We start from the raw sequence: 20,956 nt of genomic DNA on the forward strand, positions 1-20,956 counted from the left end.
ATGTTGGATCTTATCAAAGGGTTTTTCTGCATCTATTGAGATGATCAAGTGGTTTTTGTCTTTGCTTCTGTTAATGTGGTTTATTACGTTTATTGATTTTCGTATGTTGAACCACCCCTGCATCCCATCCCTGGGATGAAGCCTACTTGGTCGTGGTGAATAATCTTTTTGATGTGTTGCTGAATTCGATTTGCCATTATTTTATTGAGGATTTTTGCGTCAATGTTCATTAAGGAGATTGGCCTATAGTTCTCCTTTTTGGAGGTGTCTTTGCCTGGTTTTGGGATGAGTGTAATACTGGCTTCCTAAAATGTGTTAGGCAGTTTTCCTTCCCTTTCTATTTCATGGAACAGTTTAAGGAGGGTTGGTATCAGTTCTTCTTTAAAGGTCTGATAGTATTCAGCAGAGAATCCATCAGGTCCTGGACTTTTCTTTTTGGGGAGACTCTTGATTGCTGCTTCAATTTCATTTTGTGTTATAGGTCTATTCAGGTGATTATTTCCTCTTAGTTCAGTTTTGGATGATCATATGTATCTAGAAATCTGTCCATTTCTTTAAGATTTTCAAATTTATTTGAATATAGGTTCTCAAAGTAGTCTCTGATGATTTCCTGGACTTCCATGGTGTTTGTTGTTATCTCCCCTTTTGCATTCCTAAATCTACTAATTTGGGTTTTTTCTCTCCTCATTTTAGTCAGGATTGCCAGGGGTCTATCGATCTTGTTTATTTTTTCAAAGAACCAACTTTTTGTTTCATTAATTCTTTGTATGGTTTTTCTGGTTTCTATTTCGTTGATTTCAGCTCTTATTTTTATTATTTCTCTCCTTCTATTTGTTTTGGGATTTGCTTGTTCTTGTTTTTCTAGGAGTTTGAGATGTATCATTAGGTCATTGTTTTGGGATCTTTCAATCTTTTTAATATATGCACTCATGGCTATAAACTTCCCTCTCAAGACTGCATTAGCTGTGTCCCATAGGTTCCGGTAGGTTGTGTTTTCATTTTCATTGACTTCCAGGAACTTTTTAATTTCCTCTTTTATTGCATCGATGATCCACTCTTCATTAAGTAATGAGTTATTTAGTTTCCAGCTGTTTGCATGTTTTTTGTCTTTACTTTTGTTGTTGAGTTCTACTTTTACTGCATTGTGGTCAGATAGTATGCACGGTATTATTTCTATTTTCTTATATTTGCTGAGGCTTGCTTTGTGCCCTAGGATATGATCTATTTTGGAGAAGGTTCCATGGGCTGCTGAGAAGAATGCATATTGTGTAGAAGTTGGATGAAATGTTCTGTAGACATCTACTAGGTCCACTTGATCTATTGTATATTTTAGATCTTGGATTTCTTTATTGAGTTTTTGTTTGGATGACCTATCTATTGATGATAATGGAGTGTTAAAGTCTCCCACAACCACTGTGTTGGCGTTTATATATGCTTTTAGGTCTTTCAGGGTATGTTTGATGAAATTGGGTGCGTTGACATTGGGTGCGTACAGATTGATGATTATTACTTCCTTTTGGTCTATTTCCCCTTTTATTAGTATGGAATGTCCTTCTTTATCTCGTTTGATCAATGTAGGTTTGAAGTCTACTTTGTCAGAGATAAGTATTGCTACGCCTGCTTGTTTTGGGGGGCCATTGGCTTGGTAAATCTTCTTCCAGCCTTTCATCCTAAGCATATTTCTGTCGGTGAGATGAGTCTCCTGTAAGCAACAAATTTTTGGATCTTCTTTTTTAATCCATTTTGTCAAATGGTGTCTTTTGATGGGTGAATTACATCCATTAACATTAAGTGTTAGTACTGATAGGTATGTGGTGATTCCTGCCATTTAGTTGTCTTAGTTGTTTGAAGGTTTGATTGTGTGTACCTAACTTGATGTTACTCTCTACTGTCTTGCTTTTTCTTATCCTGTGGTTTGGTGCTGCCTGCCTTTTCATGGTTAAGTTGGGTGTCACTTTCTGTGTGCAGGATCCCTTGCAGAATCTTTTGTAATGGTGGCTTTGTGGTCACATATTGTTTTAGTTTCTGCTTATCATGGAAGACTTTTATTGCTCCATCTATTTTGAATGATAGCTTTGCTGGGTAGAGTATCCTGGGGTTGAAGTTATTTTCATTCAGTGCCCGGAAGATCTCACCCCACCTCTTCTTGCTTTTAATGTTTCTGTTGAGAAGTCTGCTGTGATTTTGATGGGTTTACCTTTGTATGTTACTTGTTTTTTCTCTCTTACAGCCTTCAATATTCTTTCCTTAGTTTCTGAACTTCTTGTTTTAATGATGATATGTCGTGGAGTAGTTCTATTTTGATCTGGTCTGTTTGGTGTCCTGGAGGCCTCTTGCATCTGTATGGGAATATCTTTCTCTAGATTTGGGAAATTTTCCGTTATTATTTTCTTGAATATATTACGCATTCCCTTCGCTTGCACCTCTTCTCCTTCTTCGATGCCCATGATTCTCAAGTTTGGTCTTTGATAGAGTTGGTGAGTTCTTGCATTTTCTTTTCACAGGTCTTGAGTTGTTTAATTAATAGTTCTTCGGTTTTTCCTTTAATTAGCATTTCATCTTCAAGTTCTGAGATTCAGTCTTCTGTTTGTTCTATTCTGGTGGATTGGCCTTCCATTTTGTTTTGCAGTTCTGTTTCGTTCTTTTTTCTGAGGTTTTCCATATCCTGGCAGTTTTCTTCTTTATTGTTGTCTATTTTTGTCCTGAGTTCATTTATGCATTTATTCATTGTGTTCTCTCTTTCACTTTGGTGTTTATACAGTGCTTCTATGGTTTCCTTTATTTCTTCTTTTGCTTTTTCAAATTCTCTATTTTTATTGTCTTGGAATTTCTTGAGTGTTTCCTGTACATTTTGGTTAACCCTATCCAGTATCATCTCTATAAAATTCTCATTGAGTACTTGTAGTATGTCTTCTTTTAAATTATTCTTGTGGGCTTCATTGGGTCCTTTGGCATAGTTTATCTTCATTTTGTTGGAGTCTGGCTCTGAGTTTCTGTTCTCTTCATTCCCCTCTGGTTCCTGTACTAATTTTTTGCTGTGGGGAAACTGGTTTCCTTGTTTTTTCTGTCTTCCTGTCATTGTCCTTGGTGTTGTTACTGTCCCTGTATTGTGTGTAATTAAGTATTTTCTAGCTTGTAATAATAACAATGGTAATATTTAGAATGGAAGAGTGAGCTGAGATGGAAAGCAAGAAGTTAAAGAAAAGGGGAAAACAAATATACAGACAAGAGGGAGAAAGCAGAACAAGGTATTAGACAAGAGAGTTTCAAAGGTATAAACAGGGAGTGTTAGTGTACTAATCGACAGTAAGCTGAACAGACAATAGAGTGACAGAGAGAGGATTGAAAATCAAAGATAAAAAAAATAAAAAAAATAAGTAAATGAAAGTAATATCTATATATAAAAATGAATTAAAATAAAATGGAAAATAGAAAATTAAAAAAAAAAACCCAAAAAACTTCCAAGTTTATAGACAATGCAGTTTCAGTCTTAATAATTTGGGTGTCCGTCTCAATCTCCAGTCCTGGAGTTGGTGCCTCAGATGTTGTTCTGTAGTTGTCTCATCAAAGGGGATGCATAAAGTAGAACAAAACTACACACTCACACACACACACACACACACACACACACACACACAAGCCCCACCAAGTGTCCCCAGTTCAAATGCAATACAGTTTCAGTAAGTTTTTCGGCTTGCAGGTGTAATTCGGTTGTTCTCTCATCAAAGGTAGGGAGAAAAAGAAAAAAAAAGCATCTGGAGACAGTTCTGAGAATGGTATCTGCAACTGTGGCTTGCCTGCCTGCTGCTCTCAGCCTGTAGCTGACGGCGTTATTTATGCAGCTCTCTGGGGTGAGCTAGCACTCACCTGGTCCCACAGGCTTTGTTTGCTCAGAGTTCTCCTGTGCAGGAGCCTCTGCTACAGGCTTTCCCCTTTCCAAGCACTGGGAAAGGTGACACTGCCCTGCGTTGTCAGGCCTGTGTGTTTATTTACAGTTCATGTGGGAGGTGGGTCTTCCCCCCTCTCCTCTGAAGTTTTCCTCCCACTGCCACTTTCATCAGCTTTCCTGCTTCTGCTTACTGGGTGGTGCTGCTGCTCCTGCTGGCCACCATGTTTGTTTACAGTTCACATGGGAAGTGGGTCTTCCCTCCTCTCACAAGCTTCCCCGCTCCTGGTTGCTGGGCGCGCGCCCCGCTCCCGCCAGAGGCTCTCCGGCTCACCCGGCTTGTTTATTTACAGTCCCGGGAAGGATTCCCTTCCCCCAATCTTCAGCGCTCAGGGCACCCCACCCTCTTTCCAGCGTGTCTTAACTGTTCTTATTGCTTATTACTCAGTTTCTCTTTTTTTCCTGGGTGGAGGTCAGTCTGTCCAGGGGGCTATGCTGCTCTGGCCCAGGCTTGTCTGTGGGGCTACCGCGGTACCGCGAAGCTCACCTGGTCCGCGTCTTCCCACGCCGTATGGGCACCGGCCACTGGCGGCCCCGGGGGCCCTCCTCGTTTCTCCGTTTAACGTGAGGTGGAGATTCTCTGCACCAGCTGGAGATGTGGAGGGGTCAAAGTTATGCCTTTTCTCAGTGATTATGCCTGCAAAGTGTGTCTCCAGCGTCTCTCCAAGATTTCACTATAGGAGGGTCGCTTTCTGCTTCCTACCTCTAGCCGCCATCTTGGAATCTCCACACTAGTGATATTTAGAATGGAAGGGTGAGAGGGGATGGAAAGCAAAGAAGTTAAAGGAAATGGGAAAAACAAAAAATCAAGTAGAAAAAAAACCCAAAGAAACAAACAAAAAAGTTTCAAAGATATAAACAGGGAGAGACAGTGTACTAATCAACTGTAAGCTGAACAGACATTAGAGAGACAGAGAGAGGATTGAAAATAAAAAATGAAAAGAGTAAAGATAAGAATAAAAATGAAAAAATAAGTAAATGATAGAAAAAAATATATATAATAAAATAAAATAAAACAAAATAAAAAATAAAAACCTCCAAGTTCAAATGCAATGAAATTTCAGTCTTAATAATTTTGGTGTTCATCCCTCAGCCTCCAAGCCTGGAGACGGTGCCTCAGATGGTGTTCTGTAGTTGTCTTATCAAAGGAGAGACATGACGTAGAACAAAACTGCACACACACACAAAAAGCCCACCAAGAGTCCCAAGTTCAAATGCAATACAGTTTCAGTAAGTTTTTCAGCATGCAGGCATAGTTCGGTTGTTTTCTCATCAAAGGTAGGGAGAGAGAAAAAAAAAGAGTCTGGAGACAGTTCTGTGAATGACTACCTGTGGCTGTGGCTCGCCTGCCTGCTGCTGTCAGCCTGCTGTTGCTGGAGGCGTTGTTTATGCAGATCTCTGGGGTGAGCTTAGCACTCACCTGGCCCTGCAGGCTTTGTTTTCTCAGAGTTCTCCTGTGCGTGAGCCTCTGCTACAAGCTTTCCCCTTTCCAAGCTCACTGGGGGAGGTGACACTGCACCCCCTTTTTCTGGCCTGCGTGTTTGTTTACAGCTCACGTGGGAAGTGGGCCTTCCCCCCTCTCCTGTGGAGTTTTCCTCCCATGGCCACTTTTACCAGCTTTCCTGCTCTTGATTTACTGGGCGGTGCTGCTGCTCCTGCCAGCCACCATGTTTATTTACAGTTCATGTGGGAGGTGGGTCTTCCCCCCCTCTCCTGTGGGGTTTTCGTCCCTCCGCCACTCTCACAAGCTTTCCCGCTCCTGGTTGCTGGGTGCACGCCCCCGCTCCCTCCAGAGCCTCTCCGGCCTGTCTGGCTTGTTTATTTACAGTCCCGGGAAGGATTCCCTTCCCCCAATCTTTGTAGCTCAGTGTGCCCCACCCTCTTTGTCACATGTCTTTATTGTTCTTATTGCTTATTACTCAGTTTCTCTTTTTTCCCTGGGTGGGGTCGGTCTGTCCAGGGGGCTATGCTGCTCTGGCCCAGGGTTGTCTGTGGGAGTACCGCATACCGCTTAGCTCACCTTGTCCACGTCTTCCCAAGTGGTCTGGGCGCGGGTGTCTGGTGGCCCAGGGGCCCTCCTGGTTTCTCCCTTTAATGTGAAGTGGAGATTCTCTGTGCAGGCTGGAGGTTGCATCATTTCAATAGACAGAGTCATTAGCAGTTTACCAAACCTGAGTAATAAATATTATAGTTCAAGCTTCAAGAAGTTGTCATGACATCAGCTATGATTTGAATCATACCCTTTTGTGGGACCTTGGAACCGGATCTTTCTATGAGTGGTCTGGGATCACTCGTAGAAATATTTGTGCTTTTTGTTTCTGATCTTCAGTTTAAATTATACGACATGGGTTGAGTTCTTCAGAAAATCCTGAGATGGAGAATCAGGTACAATTGATTTATTAAGGAAGTGCTTGCAGGAAAAACCCAGAAAGGAAGGGATTTCTGGAAAAGTTCCACATTCCCCAGCTTCATCCACAGAGGACTCTGAAGGATAAGCCACATCTCAGTTGCCCTTGAAGCAAGAGAGTTGGAATTTCATACTCCATCCATAAGTCATTGACTCAAGATCTTTTAACCCCCTTGGCCAGACATGTAATCTCTTAGCACCCTGAGTCACTGGGCATCCAAGGAAATTTGCTCCACTGGCCTGAGACATTTGCTCCAAGGCCTTCTTGTCATGATAGTACAAGGAAAGCACAACAAAGTATCTGAGGACACACAAGACATAGTCAAAGAAATCTGAGGGGATCTGGGGAGAGTACCAACAGTGTCTGATCCAATAATGCTGATTTTACTGCACATTTGACAAGTCATTGGTAATTTTATGTATTTTATGGATTCATTGATGGACTATAGTAGATGACAAACATTGTCTTTATAACAAGATGCTGATTTAATTTCAGAATGAAAGGTTAGGAAGTTTCAAACATCCCCAGCTCTTAATATTTGTTGTGTCTCAAATGTGTATGAAAGAGGCATAGACTCTGAGTTTTTTAATTAACATTGTTTCACTCCATAAAGTGAATAATTCAAGATGAAGAATGCATGTCTTTTCCATGAGACTCAACAAAGCCATGCTTATTAAAGAAAACTTGTGGATTTATTAAAATGACAAACTAAGGCATGTCACAAGAAATCAAATAAGAAGTGGCAAAGTCTCACGCAGCATTTCCTAAGGACAACACATTCTAGTGAGTTATGCTGTTTATCTTCTGTTTATTTTTTCCCATCTCAGATGGACACACATTTGTTTCTAATATTTTCATTTTTGTAATGTGCTGTGGTTTGGATATGAAGTGCCCCCAATGGCTCACTGATTGAAGGCTTGGTCTCAAGGTGGTGGGATCAGTCATGGAGAGGTGACTGGATCTTGAGGGCTCTGACCTAATCAGTGGGTTAAACCACTGATGGATTAACAATTTGATGGCATTATTGGCTGTGATGGAAATCTTCAGAGGTGGAGGAAGCAGGACATTGGGGGGCATATCCATGGGGCTGTACTTGAGTTTGAACTCAGGGCCTTGTGCTTGGTAGGCAGGTGCTCTTGGGGCTGTTCTGGTTCTCTCTCTCCCTTGCCTTTCCACCCATAAAGAATATGTAATATTCTTCTGATGTGATGGGGCCTTGAATAGAGAAACAGAAGATAGAATATCTTGGTCAAGGTTCATTTAGTTGCCACAGGAATCAACTTGAACTACTTTAGGCAAAAAAAGGAAGAAGGTAAGAGAACTTTGTTGAAAGATATCAGAGGATCACACAGAGCTTCCAAGTCCCTGGGATGAGAAAGCCATTAACGAGGTTGTCAAATATCTTTTTGCTTCATATCTGCTCCTCTCTGACCTCAGACTCATTTCCTTATTCTGCTTCTCAACTTTCTTTGCTCCTTTCTGCACAGGAAGGAAGACAGGGACCCCTCACAGGACTCTACCACATCAAACCTCAGCTCTGACCGATTGGCTTTGTCTCTATCCCAGATGGATGATGAATACCTTACCAGCCAGCAAAGTGACCTACATATGATGCCTACCTGGATGTGTCCTTCTGTACAGTTTTGGATGAGGTACCACCAACTGCAGAGAATGGTCTGAGTTCCTTAGCAGGCATTTGAATTCTGATCTGATCTTCAGTTTGACCTTCATCTCCAGGACTTTCTGTTAAAATGTCCCAAGTTCTAACCACGACTAACATCTAGCCATTTTCTCCATGCACTAAGGGTGCACAAGTTGGCCCCAGCATTTTGGGGGGTCTCAGGATTTCAGCCCTAGCTCTTCCCTTGGCTAACTGTAGAGTCACATATTCATAACTGTACAAGTACAAGTACGAACTCAGAGCTAGAGAGATTAGGAGACACAGAAATCCTTTGATCCCTGGGCTGGGCAAGAGTGAGGAGTTAATGATAACCTTACCTTTGCATGGGGATGAGGCTTGAATTAATTTATTTGAGTTACAAAGGGCATGGTGATTCTGGTAAGCTATAGAAATTGGAGTAGGACATTTTTGGGTTGGCATCTGGGTTTTCTGGCACCTTCCCTGTACATTTGATCTCCCTATGGCTGAGCTGGCTATGGTCTCTGAAGATTCCTTTGGCCATTGGCGTTGGTACAGCTGATGCTGCTGATGCTCCTTGGTCAACAGTGGGAGCCCAGGCAGTCTGTCACCAAGTCCTGTTGAGTCTATGTATGTATTAAATTAGTGCTCTGTCATACCCTGAGCCGCTAACTTCCTTCTCCAAAGAGCAGCCAGAGTCATTCTTTGAAAATGTGAATAGTGGTCAAGTCATAGCTACTTCAGTGTCTCCTCAGTATATGAAAGTTAAAATTCAACTATTCTGTAAGATCCTGCTTGTTAGGCAACTTGGCTGCCTCTCGTCCTCTTTCATCTGCTCCCACCCTCCTAGCTGTTTACCTGGCTCATTAACCCCAATCTTTACCTGCAGCTCAGTTGAGGCATCACTGCCTGTAGTCATTTTCTCTTGCTCTGAAATGAATTATTATACACTTAGTGTCTTAAAATGAGCAAAATTTATTCACTTACCGTTCTGGAGCCCAGAAGTCCAAATTGATACTTAAGGTGCAAAAATTTAGGCATTGACAGTCCAATTCTCACTTCTTGCTTTTTCCAGCTTCCTTGGCTTATAGACCCTTCCTCCCCTTTCAAAGAGCATTGCTCCAACCACTGCTGGCGGGGGTGGGGGGGCGGTCATTGCATCCCCTTTTCCTCTTCTGTGGTCAAATTTCCCTCTGACCCTCTGACTCTCTTTAATAAGAACTCAGTGATAACATGTAGAGCCCAATTGGATAATCTAGCATATTTTCCTCATCTCAAGACATTTAGCATAGTCACAACTGTCAGGTCCCTTTTGCTAGGTAATATGTTTTTGATTCCAGGGATAGGACCCTGATGCTTTGGGGGATGTTATTCAGTCCACCACACTCCCTTCCTGCCTCCCAGGTTGTATTAAATATATTTAACTCTTTGCTGTTAGACTTCTCCAATCACAGCATCCATCACCCTGGTATTATAATAATCTCTTTGTGCTGTATGGATTATATATACAATCCTCATTCTTTCTCAGAGCACAGAAGTAGACTATATTTCCCAGCCTCCTTTGTTCTTAAGTTTGGACCATGTGACTGACTTCAACGACATACGATGGGAGGATGTTTGTCAATTCTAGCCCAGTCCCAAAAGTGTCTCTCTTCATCCTTCTTGCTGTCGCCTTCAACCACAAGGCAGCAGTAAATGATTTCAGAGGCCTGAAGTCACCATGGATTGGGTTAAGCCACTGAGATTTTGATGTTATTTATCATAGCAGATGACCTATGCTAACTGATAAATTTGTTCTCTGTCTTATTACTTGTGGATCCCCAGCCTCTGGCAGAGTCCTTGGTGCTAAGTGAACATTCAATAAAGGCTTGCAAAGTGAATGAAGAGCAATTAGATTTGGGATGGGGACAGAGGGGGTAGGAAAGGTTAGAGTGTGACTTGTCATTGTCACTGAGAGAATGACAAAAGCATGAACTATAGCAGTGACCATGGAAAGGAAAGGGAAGGCAAGACAAAGGAAGGGAAGGGAAGGGAAGAAAGCAAAGGAAAGGAAAGGAGAGGGAAGGATTTGATGTGAACTCAGGAAGGGGAGTTGACTGAATTTGTGACTGACAGGACAAGAAAGTTGATGGAGGGTCCTGAAAAAACTAAAAATGAAACTACCTTGTGATCCTGCTGTACCTCTCCTGGGCACACATCCAAAGGAGTGCAAGTCAGCACACAGTTGAGACATCTGCACACCTGTGTTTATAGCAGCACTGTTCACAATAGCCAAGTCAGAGTGCACAACAATCTGTGAATGGATAAAGAAAATGTGGTAGATACACACAATGGAGTATTATTCATCCATAAAGAAGAATGAAATTATGTCATTTGCAGGAGAATGGATGGAACTAGAGAACATCATGTCAAGAAAGGTAAGTCAAATACCACATACTTTCTCTCCTATGTGGAATCTAGACCTAAATAATAATAATAATAATAATAATAGACTGTTGGGGGAGGACCCAGTGGAAGGGGGAAGAGGGAAAGGAGGGGTGATGGAGGATGACTATGATAGAGGTACATTATATAGATGTATGAAAATCACATATGAAACACTAAACACTGTTAAAAGGGGATGGAGGAAGGTTAAGAAAGTGATAGGGGGTGAGTTTGATCAAAGTGCACTATATGCATGTATGAAAATATCACAATGAAACGCCTTTGTACAATTAACATATAGAAATAACTTTTGTGTGTGGGACTAGGGTTTGAACTCAGGGCTTCACACTTGCTAGGCAGGTGCTCTATCCCTTGAGTCACACTTCCAGTCCATTTTCTCTTATTATTTTGGAGATGGGTTCTCATGAACTATTTGTTCAGGCTGATCTTAAATCACAATCCTCCTGATTTCAGCCTCCCAAGAAGCTAGGATTAAAGATGTGAGACAACAGAGTCTGGTGAAATAAATTTTAAAAAATGAAAAAAAAAAGACACACACACACACACACACACACACACACACACACACAGGAGGAGACACACTGTGGCATCAAAGACCTTCCGCCCCGTTTCCTGTTGGACATATGGCTGGATGTTGAATTGAGCCTAAGACTTCAAACATATTTCTTAGCCTGGAGGTGAAAACGCGGTGTCCACAGCTCTCTGTTACTGTCACTCCTTGGGTGCAGTAGATCTCCTGTGCGCCAGCTTCTCCCTGGATATTGTTGGCCTGGGTGATACAGGGATTTCATCCTGCTGTGGTTGATAGTGGTGTATGGTAAGCTGATACCAAAATCATCTGCAGTCATTCACAGGTCTGTCTTCCCATGCCGCCTTTTCCATGTAAATCTGTAGCTCTTCCTGTCGGAAAAGTCTGTCTGTCCACCTTGTGAGTGTGCACTGCATTTACGGCTTGCTTCAGCAGATAGAACGTGGCAGAAGTGAGGCATTGCCTATTCTAAGCTGGGTCTCAGTGGGACTTGTGTGCGTCCTTACTCCCTCAGGGGAAAAAGCCTGGCTGGAGAGTCTGAGAGGCCTCATGGAGCAGAGAAGGGCGGTCGCAGTGGAGGCCTAGGATCCCAGCACTGGGGATTAAGCCACATCCCTGCTCCTTTTTGCTTTAGTTATTTTTCACATAGGATCTTGCATTTATGCTCAGGCTGGTCTGAACCACAGTCCTTCTTCCTATGCCTCCTACATAGCTGGGAATACAGATATGCACCTCCACTCCTGGCTAGTTTGTGGAGATGGGGTCTGGCTAACTCTTTTTCCCTAGACTGGCCTTGAACCTTAATTCTTCCAATCTCCACCTCCAGAGTAGCTTGTATTACAGTCACGAGCCACGGTGCCCAGAAAATTTTTGTTTTAAGTCATTAAGTTTTGGGGCGATTTGTTACATGGCAAAAACTAACCAATAATTCTGCATTTATAGGAATTTGAGCAGAGAGACAGGGGTATGGTGTTTTCATCTTGTCTCACTCACTCATTCCTGGGGATACACCTAGGCATTTTAATCAATTGTAGCTAGCTGGAAAATGCATGACCCCAAAACCTATTTTGGCTTCATGGAGCAGTTGGAGGGCTTAAATTATTCAGGTAATTGCTTTAACTTACTACTTTACTTGTGAAGCAAAGCTATGGTTGGGTTTTTAAATTAATGGTCCCAATCTCAGATTTCACCTATAATAAAGTGACCAAAAGTTGGGGTCATTCAACCTTGATTAACAGGTTTGCTAGTATTTTTCCTGCTTAAAAAAAAAAAATCAAATACCACACACACTCACCCATACCCCAAACCCTGATAAAGACAACACTAATATTTCTAACTTCCATCACTTGAGAACACGAATACAATGTGTAATAATTTTTTTTAAAAAGTGTTTATCAAACACATCTCATCAGACTTACTTTTTCTCAGTTTTCTGTGGAGCAGTGAGAAAGTCACTGGCATTGGAGAATTGCTTTTGGAGCTGTCTACTGAAGTTCTCCTGCTATGTTTCTGAGAATGGCGGCATACATTTAACTGGTGCCTGCTGAAATGTCACCACTCTCAAGAAGCCCTCCCATCATGCTTAGGCAGAGTAAGTTCCCATAACCTTGACTCCTGTTCTGCTTGAGTTCTACCCCTGATTTATAGCAGGTGTGTGACTGTGAGGGCCCAGTGTAAAATGAGAACAAGGGGCCACTTGTCCAGTAGTCACTCTGAATTCCAAGGCAGCTGTGGGGCACTGAATCAAATTGTGGGGCTGGTTCGTGTAGGCACAGCGCCCTGTGGAATTGCACAGTGGTTCCCAAAACCTGCTCTGTCTATCTATTCTATTTCCCCTCAGATTTTGCAATCCTGGAGGACAAGGACTTCGTCTCAGTCTTCCTTGAGCTCAGTGTGCTGCTGTCACCTGATAGGCTTTCAGGTTTCTGCGATGAGTGACCATTAAGTACTGTGGAGGTCCTATTCACTGTGCCAGACACTTATACCAAGTGTGGAGGGCCTGAAATGTTCCTGGACAGAGGCACCATTCTTTTCCCCATTTAAAGGTGAGGAATCCAAAGCTGGAAGAGATTAAGGGATTTATTTGAAGTCACCTACCTCCTGAGAGAAAGCCAGGATTTAGTCATAGGCACAACTCAGGGTTCTCAGGGGATTGTGATTTTTGCCTCTCCAGAAGACATCTGGCAACATTTGTCAACATTTTTGGTTGTCACACTTGGTGGCTGCTACTGGCTTCTGGTGGGAAGAGGCCAGAGATGCTGCTTAACATCCTGCCAGGCACAGGACAGTCTCCACGGCCCAGCCATATCTACTTCAAAATGTCAGTATTCTGAGGTTAAGAAAACTTGGTCTGACCTAAAAACCAATGCCTCCTAAGCTCTAGGCTTCAGTACTAGACACTTCAGTTTTCCCCCTTATTTGTAAATAAAATTGTAACATTCAGTTTTCGTTTTTTAACATGAATGCACTTCAGAAATGAGCTCTGCATTAAACACCTGTGCCTGTGAACTCATGTGTTTGACATGTTATTTTTTTCTAATATATTGAGATAATTATGAAAATATTATCTAAAACAATCTTTGGACCACCTGTATCACCACTGGCTAGAGAGAGATGCTTTGGATCTAATTTAATTCTGCCTGGCTTCCCTATCTCTTCAGGCACAGAGGATAAACCACATGAAAATCAGTTTGTTTCTTGAAACTGGCAAGGTGCTAGCTACATTTTCCTTCAGTTTCATCTCTCTCTCTCTCTCTCTCTCTTTTTCTCAAGGCTAACAGTTGCTTAGAAACCTCTTTGAAACCCTAAAAGCCACCTGAGCAGGAAAATTAACACACAACTCATTGAGGTGATGGCCACAGCATAATTTGTTGAGCGGTTTATAAACATTGTTACAAGGTAGTCCTGGTAGACAAGCACCGCTTCTGACAAGTTGCTGTCCCTAATTGTTGGGGACTACAATTGCATTCTTGTAGCAGCCTCTGCTGCAGTCTGACATTAATGCTAGAACAAACTGAGATTCTTTTTTAGATATTAAAAGTGCCATGTTGTAAATAATAATGTCATCATCTCTTTCATAGAAAGCACTTTTGTTAAGAGTTGCATTTTAATTTCAGCACATCTGCATGAATTCATTTAGGGAGTAGAAGGAGAGGGGCATTTGATAATGATTTTTTCATCTTCTGTGAACTTGTCTGATGTTTCAATTAGGAAGTTTATACTACCCCCCCCACACACACACCCAGAAGCTGGAAAAGAAATAACCTTTTAGACGTCTGTTCCAAACAGGGGCATGTTCCAAACCATCACACTCCTACAAGAGGTAGTGACTACGTTTACTGACTTGCCATGCCTAGAGAAAATGGACTTTTTTCCTTTGTAGAATGAAATGGACCAGGATGATTCGTCTCTCTCCTAAATATTTTTCAAAGGCTTGGGAAATGGGTTGGGACAATATTCCAGGAGGAAGCAGGAAGAAGCAGACAGGTGCAGGAAGGGAATTTGGTTTGGGAAAAGCTCACAGGGATTAGAGGTCTCAGTCTTTAGAATTCCTAGCAAAGGAGCCACAGAATTCTCTGTGCTTCTTTCTGAATCACAGTTCCTGCACTTTTCTTGTCACAAACAGGGGGCAGTCTCTGTTAATTAAAGCCAGGAGCAGCAGCCAGAGTGAGTCTCCTCTGAGGACCACAGTCAAATGTCCTGGTGACAGGCAATATTTTGCAGAGGTTAGAAGCAGATTCTAAAATGGATTTTTTTGTCTACATTTTGTCTCTTGCCTCTAAGGTATGTTTTAAAATCAAACTTAGGGCCAGGCATAGTGGCTCACACTTATAATATCAGCTAATGGAGAGACAGACATTAGAAGGTTCCATAGTTGGAGACCAGCCTGAGCAAAGAGTTAGTGAGATCCTCATCTTCATCAACAAGCCAGGCATGGTGGTATGTACTTAAATCCCAGGTATGACAGAGGCATAGGTAGGAGGATCTTGGTTGCAGGTTGCCTCTGGGAAAAACTGCTAGACCATACCTGAAACATAACTAAAAAAGGCTGGGGGGTGGTGGTGGCTCAAATAATAGTGCTCCAGACTTGCAAGCATGAGGTCTGGAGTTCAAATCACAGTACCACCACAAAAAAAAAAATCAAATTTAGAAGCATCTTAAAACCCCAACCCTTGCAGGAAGGTATCTGTGACCTGCTCTTCTGTGCATGTCCAATGCTTGCTGGAATGTACCACAGTGGTGAGGCAGGCATGGGGGCAGTAGGAGAGTCCTGGGTTACTCTTGGGTTAGAGTTGGGCTGTCTGCATCTAGTCCTAGCTTCATCATTTTCTGGACAGAGCACATAGACTATCTAAGCCCAATTTTCTTAGAGTCTTGGAAGCCTGCTGGATGATTCACTCCCAAACCTGATTTGTTATGTGTAGACATCTCTCAACCTTTTTGTACAAGTCACACTGGCAGGAACTCTGTCATCCATGTCCTCAGTGTTCCCTTCCTCTCTCTTTTTTTGTTTTTGGACTGGAGTTTGAACTCAAGGCCTACACCTTGAGCCACTCTACCAGTTCTGTTTTTTGTATTGGGTTTTTGAGATAGGATCTGTCAAACTTTTGCACAGGCTGGTTTGCCCTGATCTCTACCTCCTCAGTAGCTAGGATTATGGGTGTGAGCCACCAGTGTCTGGCTAAGACACTTTCCTTAATTAACTAACACAGCCTACAATCATCTTTGATTGTACATCATGTCCAGCACCATCCTAGGTCAATGTCCTTTCCATCATGGAGTTTACACCACAAAGCTTGGAGACAGACAAAACCCATAAATACACATTAGAAGATTAGGTGAACAGACAATTTGGAGACCTGTTTTTAGGGAGGGACTACAGGAAGTGGTTAGAATACAGGCTTTGGAATCAAATTTCTTGGGCCAAATGCCAACTCTGGCACTCACCTGATGACCTTCCCTGGGAGACTACTTTAAAACTACGGGACACAGCTCTCCCCCTGTGCTGTTGGCCCCATAATATTACCTAACAGGTAGCAAGTTAAGTGAGACAGACCCATCACTCAAAGGTTCCACAAGCATTTCCAGATTGTCTGCTGAACACTGGGTTCTGCTCTAAGCTTCTGTGAGGAGGTGATTTTAGAAAAATCAAACTGGGGCGGGGTGGGGAGAGTGTGTTGCAAGCCTGGGGTAAATGCCAGCTATCATTGGTTGTGCCACACCAGTGTGTGTTTGTAGGCCTCACAAGGTAGTGGTGGGTGTGGGTTGCCAGTCATGACAGACATACCACACTGCCCTGTTTCGGGATACTGGTTTAATGAGCCTGATGACTTTGGATTAAGCAACCTCACACTTTCTCTAGATGGGGACCATATCAGTAGGTCCTTCCCCCTGGACCTGGTCTCCTCCCTGACATGGTCTATCAAGGTGACCAGGTGTGTGTTGTCACTCCCCCTCCCCTCCAAACATCAAAAGGTGATGCTTCTTCAAAGAGAAGGGGCCTGGCCGGAATGATTAGCCAAACTCCCTTTTGTTAGAAGAAAACTTGTCAGGGAGTCTCAATAAATCCTCCCACTTTTTTTTAATAAAGGGGACCCTAGCATGCCTTTTTACACATGGCCCGACTTCCTCGGTTCTTTGAAAATGCCCTAAAAAACCCTCAACAGCAGCCAAAGGGAGAGGAGGGTGGTGGAAACACTGTTTCCCTGCAAAATGCCTAGCCGACTGCAAAGTGTATACTTAGTTAATGCAATTAAAAACAAAACGCTGGGGCGTGTGGAGATCTAAATTTAGTCTAGCAGCTTTAGTACAAATCCTGTTTTGGGGGCTACTGAAGTCAAATTTAAGCAGAGGAGAGGAAGAAGTGGGAGAAATGGGAGAAGGCCGACGGGTGGCTGGTATCCACTAGGACCGACCAAGCAAATTTGGAAACGCTCAGAAAGGCTTCGGAAGCCCAGGATGCACAGACCGAGCTCCGCAGCCCTGGGTGAGGATGTCCGGGGCGGGGGGGCTCCTTGGGGACAAGGGCTGGCCGATCTGCTCCGGAGACCGATGCACGGGCTCCAGGACCCCGCAAGGTGGCTGAGGTGGAGTGCCCAGCCAGGCCTTGCGCTGCGCCAGATCCCGGAGCGCAGAGGCGGCGCGGCGGTGTGCCCTCCTGTGGAGCTCAGAGAACGCTGCGGGGGCGAAGAGGGACAGAAGGCAGCAGGTTCGAGGGGCTGGGGGAGTTGCTAGGAGAGACCTTCCAGGACTCGCCTTAGCTTCGGCCTTGTCTGCAGCCCCTCCCTACCCTTTGAGCTTCTTTGAGGAGTTCATCCCAAGCCTCGCTCCGCTGGTGCTTACCCCGGCCCAGGGGCTCGCCACTCCACCTTCCCAGCTTAGCCTTGGTCTTCACTCCTGCCCAGGGACTGGAGCCATCCGGGTCGCGCGCCGGGAGGGAGGGCGCATCCCCGGGAAGGGCAGGTGGCACTACACGCCTGGGAAGGGCGATCCTGACTAGACTGCGCCTAGTATGTCTTCAGTGAAAGCCATGTAGTCTGTCCTCAATCTCCCCTAGTCACCCCTTCCCTGATGGGCAGATTCCAACCGCAGCTTCTGCGCACGCACCCTGAAAAAGCCACGGGCGGAGCCACCTCCGCGCCCTGGTCAGGTCTGAGCTGCGCCTCCCGCCCTGAGAGTGCGCGAAGGTCCCGCCGCGGTCCTCCACCTGCCGGGAAATCCGGGCTGTTCTTCCAGCCTCGGCGGCTGCCGAGCTCGCTCCTCCCCGCCCGCCCGCCTGGCTCAGCTCCGCACGCCCCCCAACTCGCTCCCGCCCGCCCGAGTCACCTCTCCCCGCGCCCCCGCCCCTCTCGAGCTCGCGCCCGCCCCCCCAACTCCCCACCCGCGCCTCCTCTGCCCGTCCTCCTCCCCCTCCCCCTTCCCTCCTGCCCTCCCTTCATTCCACAAGTGTCGCTTCGCTCTCTCCGGCGCACTTGGCGAGCTGGAGAGGTGAGACGATCCGGCAAGCGGACGCCGGGCGGCGAGTCCCGAGCTGCAGGCGGAGGGGAGCCGCGGATAGACCGACTCTCCCCAGTTCTCCGCCCCCGCCTCTCCCAGTGGCCGGCCGGACCTGCACCCCGCGCTTGCCCCCGCTCGTCCTCCCCCCGCCCGGCCAGGCGCGCTCCTCCCCGGCCGGCCCCTCGGCGCGCGGCGCGCTGGAGGCGAACGCAGGCTGAGCCGAGCGCAGTGGCCGCAGACCACCGAGCGCCCCGCGCCGCTCCCTGCATGTGCGGCCCGCGGCGGCTCGCAGCCCCCGGCAGCAGCCTCGGCAGCTTCGGCCGCATTTCGAGAGGCGGCTGCAGCGGCTCCAGCAGCGGCCGAGCGGTCGAGCCCGAGCTGGGAGACACGATGCGCCGCGTCCTCCGATTGCTCCTCGGCTGCTTCCTCACCGAGCTGTGCGCCCGCGTGTGCCGGGCGCAGGAGCGAGTCGGGCATGGGCAGCTGGCGCAACTGGGCGGCGTGCTGGTGCTCACGGGGGGCAACCGCTCCGGGGCCACCTCCGGAGAGGCCGGTGAGGGTGCAGGGGTCTCGGACGCGCCCCCGACTCGAGCGCCCACGCCGGACTTCTGTCGGGGCTACTTCGATGTCATGGGCCAGTGGGACCCACCGTTCAACTGCAGCTCGGGCGACTTCATCTTCTGCTGCGGGACTTGTGGCTTCCGGTTCTGCTGCACGTTTAAGAAGCGGCGGTTGAACCAAAGCACCTGCACCAACTACGACACTCCGCTCTGGCTGAACACGGGCAAGCCTCCCGCGCGCAAGGACGACCCCCTGCACGACCCCACCAAGGACAAGACCAATCTAATCGTGTACGTCATCTGCGGGGTGGTGGCTGTCATGGTGCTCGTAGGCATCTTCACCAAGCTGGGGCTGGAGAAAGCGCACCGGCCCCAAAGGGAGCACATGTCCAGGTGGGCTGCTTCCCCTTCGCCCTCCTCTCAGGGCTCCACTTAATCTTCCCTTCCCTCTCCAGCTTCCCCCAGGCCGTGACTCCCCTCTCCCCAGCCTCTCCGCAGGGGGATGTCACCCGGGAAGCCAACTTTGGCTTGGGGCGCGGAGAAGAGGCTCTGGACTCAGTCCAGACGGGGGTGACCGTGTGTGTGTGTGTGTGTGTGTGTGTGTGTGTGTGTGTGTGTGTAGGGGGGTCTCTGGCTCCCTCTCCCTCTTGCCGCCCGCTTCTGCCAAAGATTGAGGAGGACTTGAGACACACAGCCTGGGAGCCCGTGTCCCTATAGTCTTGGGTTTTGGGGAGGGGATCCATGGCACCTCTCGGATTCCAGGTGCTAGCCTCTAGGTAAACAGAGGCAGGCGAACCGGAGAGGGAAGGGGGGCGTGTGTGAGCCCGCGTGCGCGTGTGTGAGGGAGGGAGGGAGAGAAGGAATGAGTACCGCCCGCAACTCATAAGACTAGCGAAAATGAGGCGAAGGAGGGGAGAGTGCGAGGAGGGCGAGAACAAAAGCCTCGCTTGGAGCGGGTTCTTTTCCCAGAGCTTCTAGGGAACCTTGTTTTCCCCTATCCTGTTATTCTCCTTGTCCCTTTCGCCTGCAACCACCTCTCCCTTCCCTAGGCAGCGGCCATCACTGCGCGCTGCGCTGAGCCCCTTACCCTGACTGGCGCCGACTCCCGGGGTCCGGGCCCCCTCCGCCATCCAAACACCCTGATTCGTCAACTTTCCCGTTTGTCTTATTCCTTATGCAAGTCCCACCACGGGCAAGTCGCAGCAGATGGGAGAAGACATGAGGGGATTAATGGAGCTATTTGCCTTTTGCTTTTTTTTTTAAGTGTCTAAATTGGTTCGCACAACTCAGTAACTTTGGGGGCGGAGGACGCAGCCATGAGCAAGCTGCCCCCGGCCGGGGGAAGAGGCGAAGGGTTAGTGTGAGGTTCAGGAGGGAAGAAGCCACAGGAGGCCAGTGAACAGCTGAATGACTGGAGTGCAAGCCTTGACTGTCCCCTTCCCCACTCTGGGCAATGAAGTCGCCCCCTTGTGTCCCCCTCTGCCCCCCTCTGCCAAGGGCCTAGTGTGCGCGTGTGTGTGCACGCGCTCCGTGTGCGTGCCTAAAAAATCTGAACAAAGAGACCCACCAAAAATAGGCGAAGGAACATCACCACCTCACTAGTAATTATTTTCTATTTATACGCAGAGTATCCGATGATGTTTTTTCCCCCCAGAGGGGAGGGATTTGGGGGAAGAGGTGAGGAAGTTCTGGTCAGTTTGGGTCAGAGGTGAGGAAGTTCTGGTCAGTTTGGGTCAGAGGGGAGGTCTGGTTGGATAATGAGGGCTTGAGACACAGAAGTAAGCTCAGAGCATTCAAGAAACCCTGACCTACTAAAGGAGCGGGCCCCGCCCACCTCCTGCAATCCAGAGGTGCCGGGTCACCGAGTCTTTCCGCTGCCAGTCCCTGATTCTCCTGCTTGCGTTAAGCTGAGGCTGAGAAAAGGATGCAGGACTGTGGCTGCGGTGTCGCCTTGTAAAACCTTGCAGGGAAGGATTACTCAGAGTCAGGTAGGATGCTTTGCAGATTCTGGTTAACTCTTGCTGAAATCTCTAACAAGAGATTTCACCTTTCCTGGGAAAATGTCTCTTAAAGAAGCGCTTCTTGGTAGTTGGCGGGGCTGGAGGTGAGAAGATGAGAGCTAACCTTTGAGGATGTATGGGAGAAATTGATGCTAGCTTCATGCCTTCTTTGATCTGGCTTCCTGGCCAAAGACCTCTCCACCAGTTCCTCAGGGTCCAATAGGGACCCAACTTCCTCATCTTGTCCTGTCCCTGGCAGCTCTGTTGTGGGACAGATGACTCTTATCACATTCTTCTGCAGTTATCAGAGAAGTCTGCTTGCAGGCAGCACTTAGAGGTACCCAGTCCTGGGGTAGCAGTGTCTTCATATAGACTTTCCCTGTATAAATCTTCAGGATGCAGTTGAAAGTGCATAGTCCCAGTTTTTCAGTAC

At 46.4% G+C, this 20,956-nt stretch overlaps 1 protein-coding gene and 1 long non-coding RNA gene across 9 annotated transcripts in view; one reads left to right on the plus strand and one right to left on the minus strand.

Moving 5' to 3' along the window:
* Nucleotides 1-6,890: 6,890 nt before the first annotated feature.
* LOC141418453 (uncharacterized) lies at nt 6,891-19,754 on the minus strand. Its single transcript, XR_012443072.1, has 3 exons — nt 19,611-19,754; nt 10,157-10,286; nt 6,891-7,569 (listed from the first exon to the last, which is right to left on the minus strand). It is a non-coding gene; the product is annotated as an uncharacterized lncRNA (long non-coding RNA).
* Shisa9 (shisa family member 9) overlaps nt 17,902-20,956 on the plus strand; it is a 474,421-nt gene continuing 471,366 nt past the window's right edge. For 4 of the 8 annotated variants that reach the window (XM_074058979.1, XM_074058981.1, XM_074058980.1 and 1 more), the window contains exon 1: nt 17,902-18,916. In XM_074058979.1, coding sequence (XP_073915080.1) covers nt 18,231-18,916 — 686 coding nt within the window. In that variant the 5' untranslated portion in view covers nt 17,902-18,230. The remainder of the gene's footprint in view (nt 18,917-20,956) is intronic. The other 4 variants (XM_074058978.1, XM_074058977.1, XM_074058975.1 and 1 more) reach the window with 4 other exon arrangements.

Source organism: Castor canadensis, chromosome 17, assembly GCF_047511655.1.
Source record: "Castor canadensis chromosome 17, mCasCan1.hap1v2, whole genome shotgun sequence".
NCBI lineage: Eukaryota > Metazoa > Chordata > Mammalia > Rodentia > Castoridae > Castor > Castor canadensis.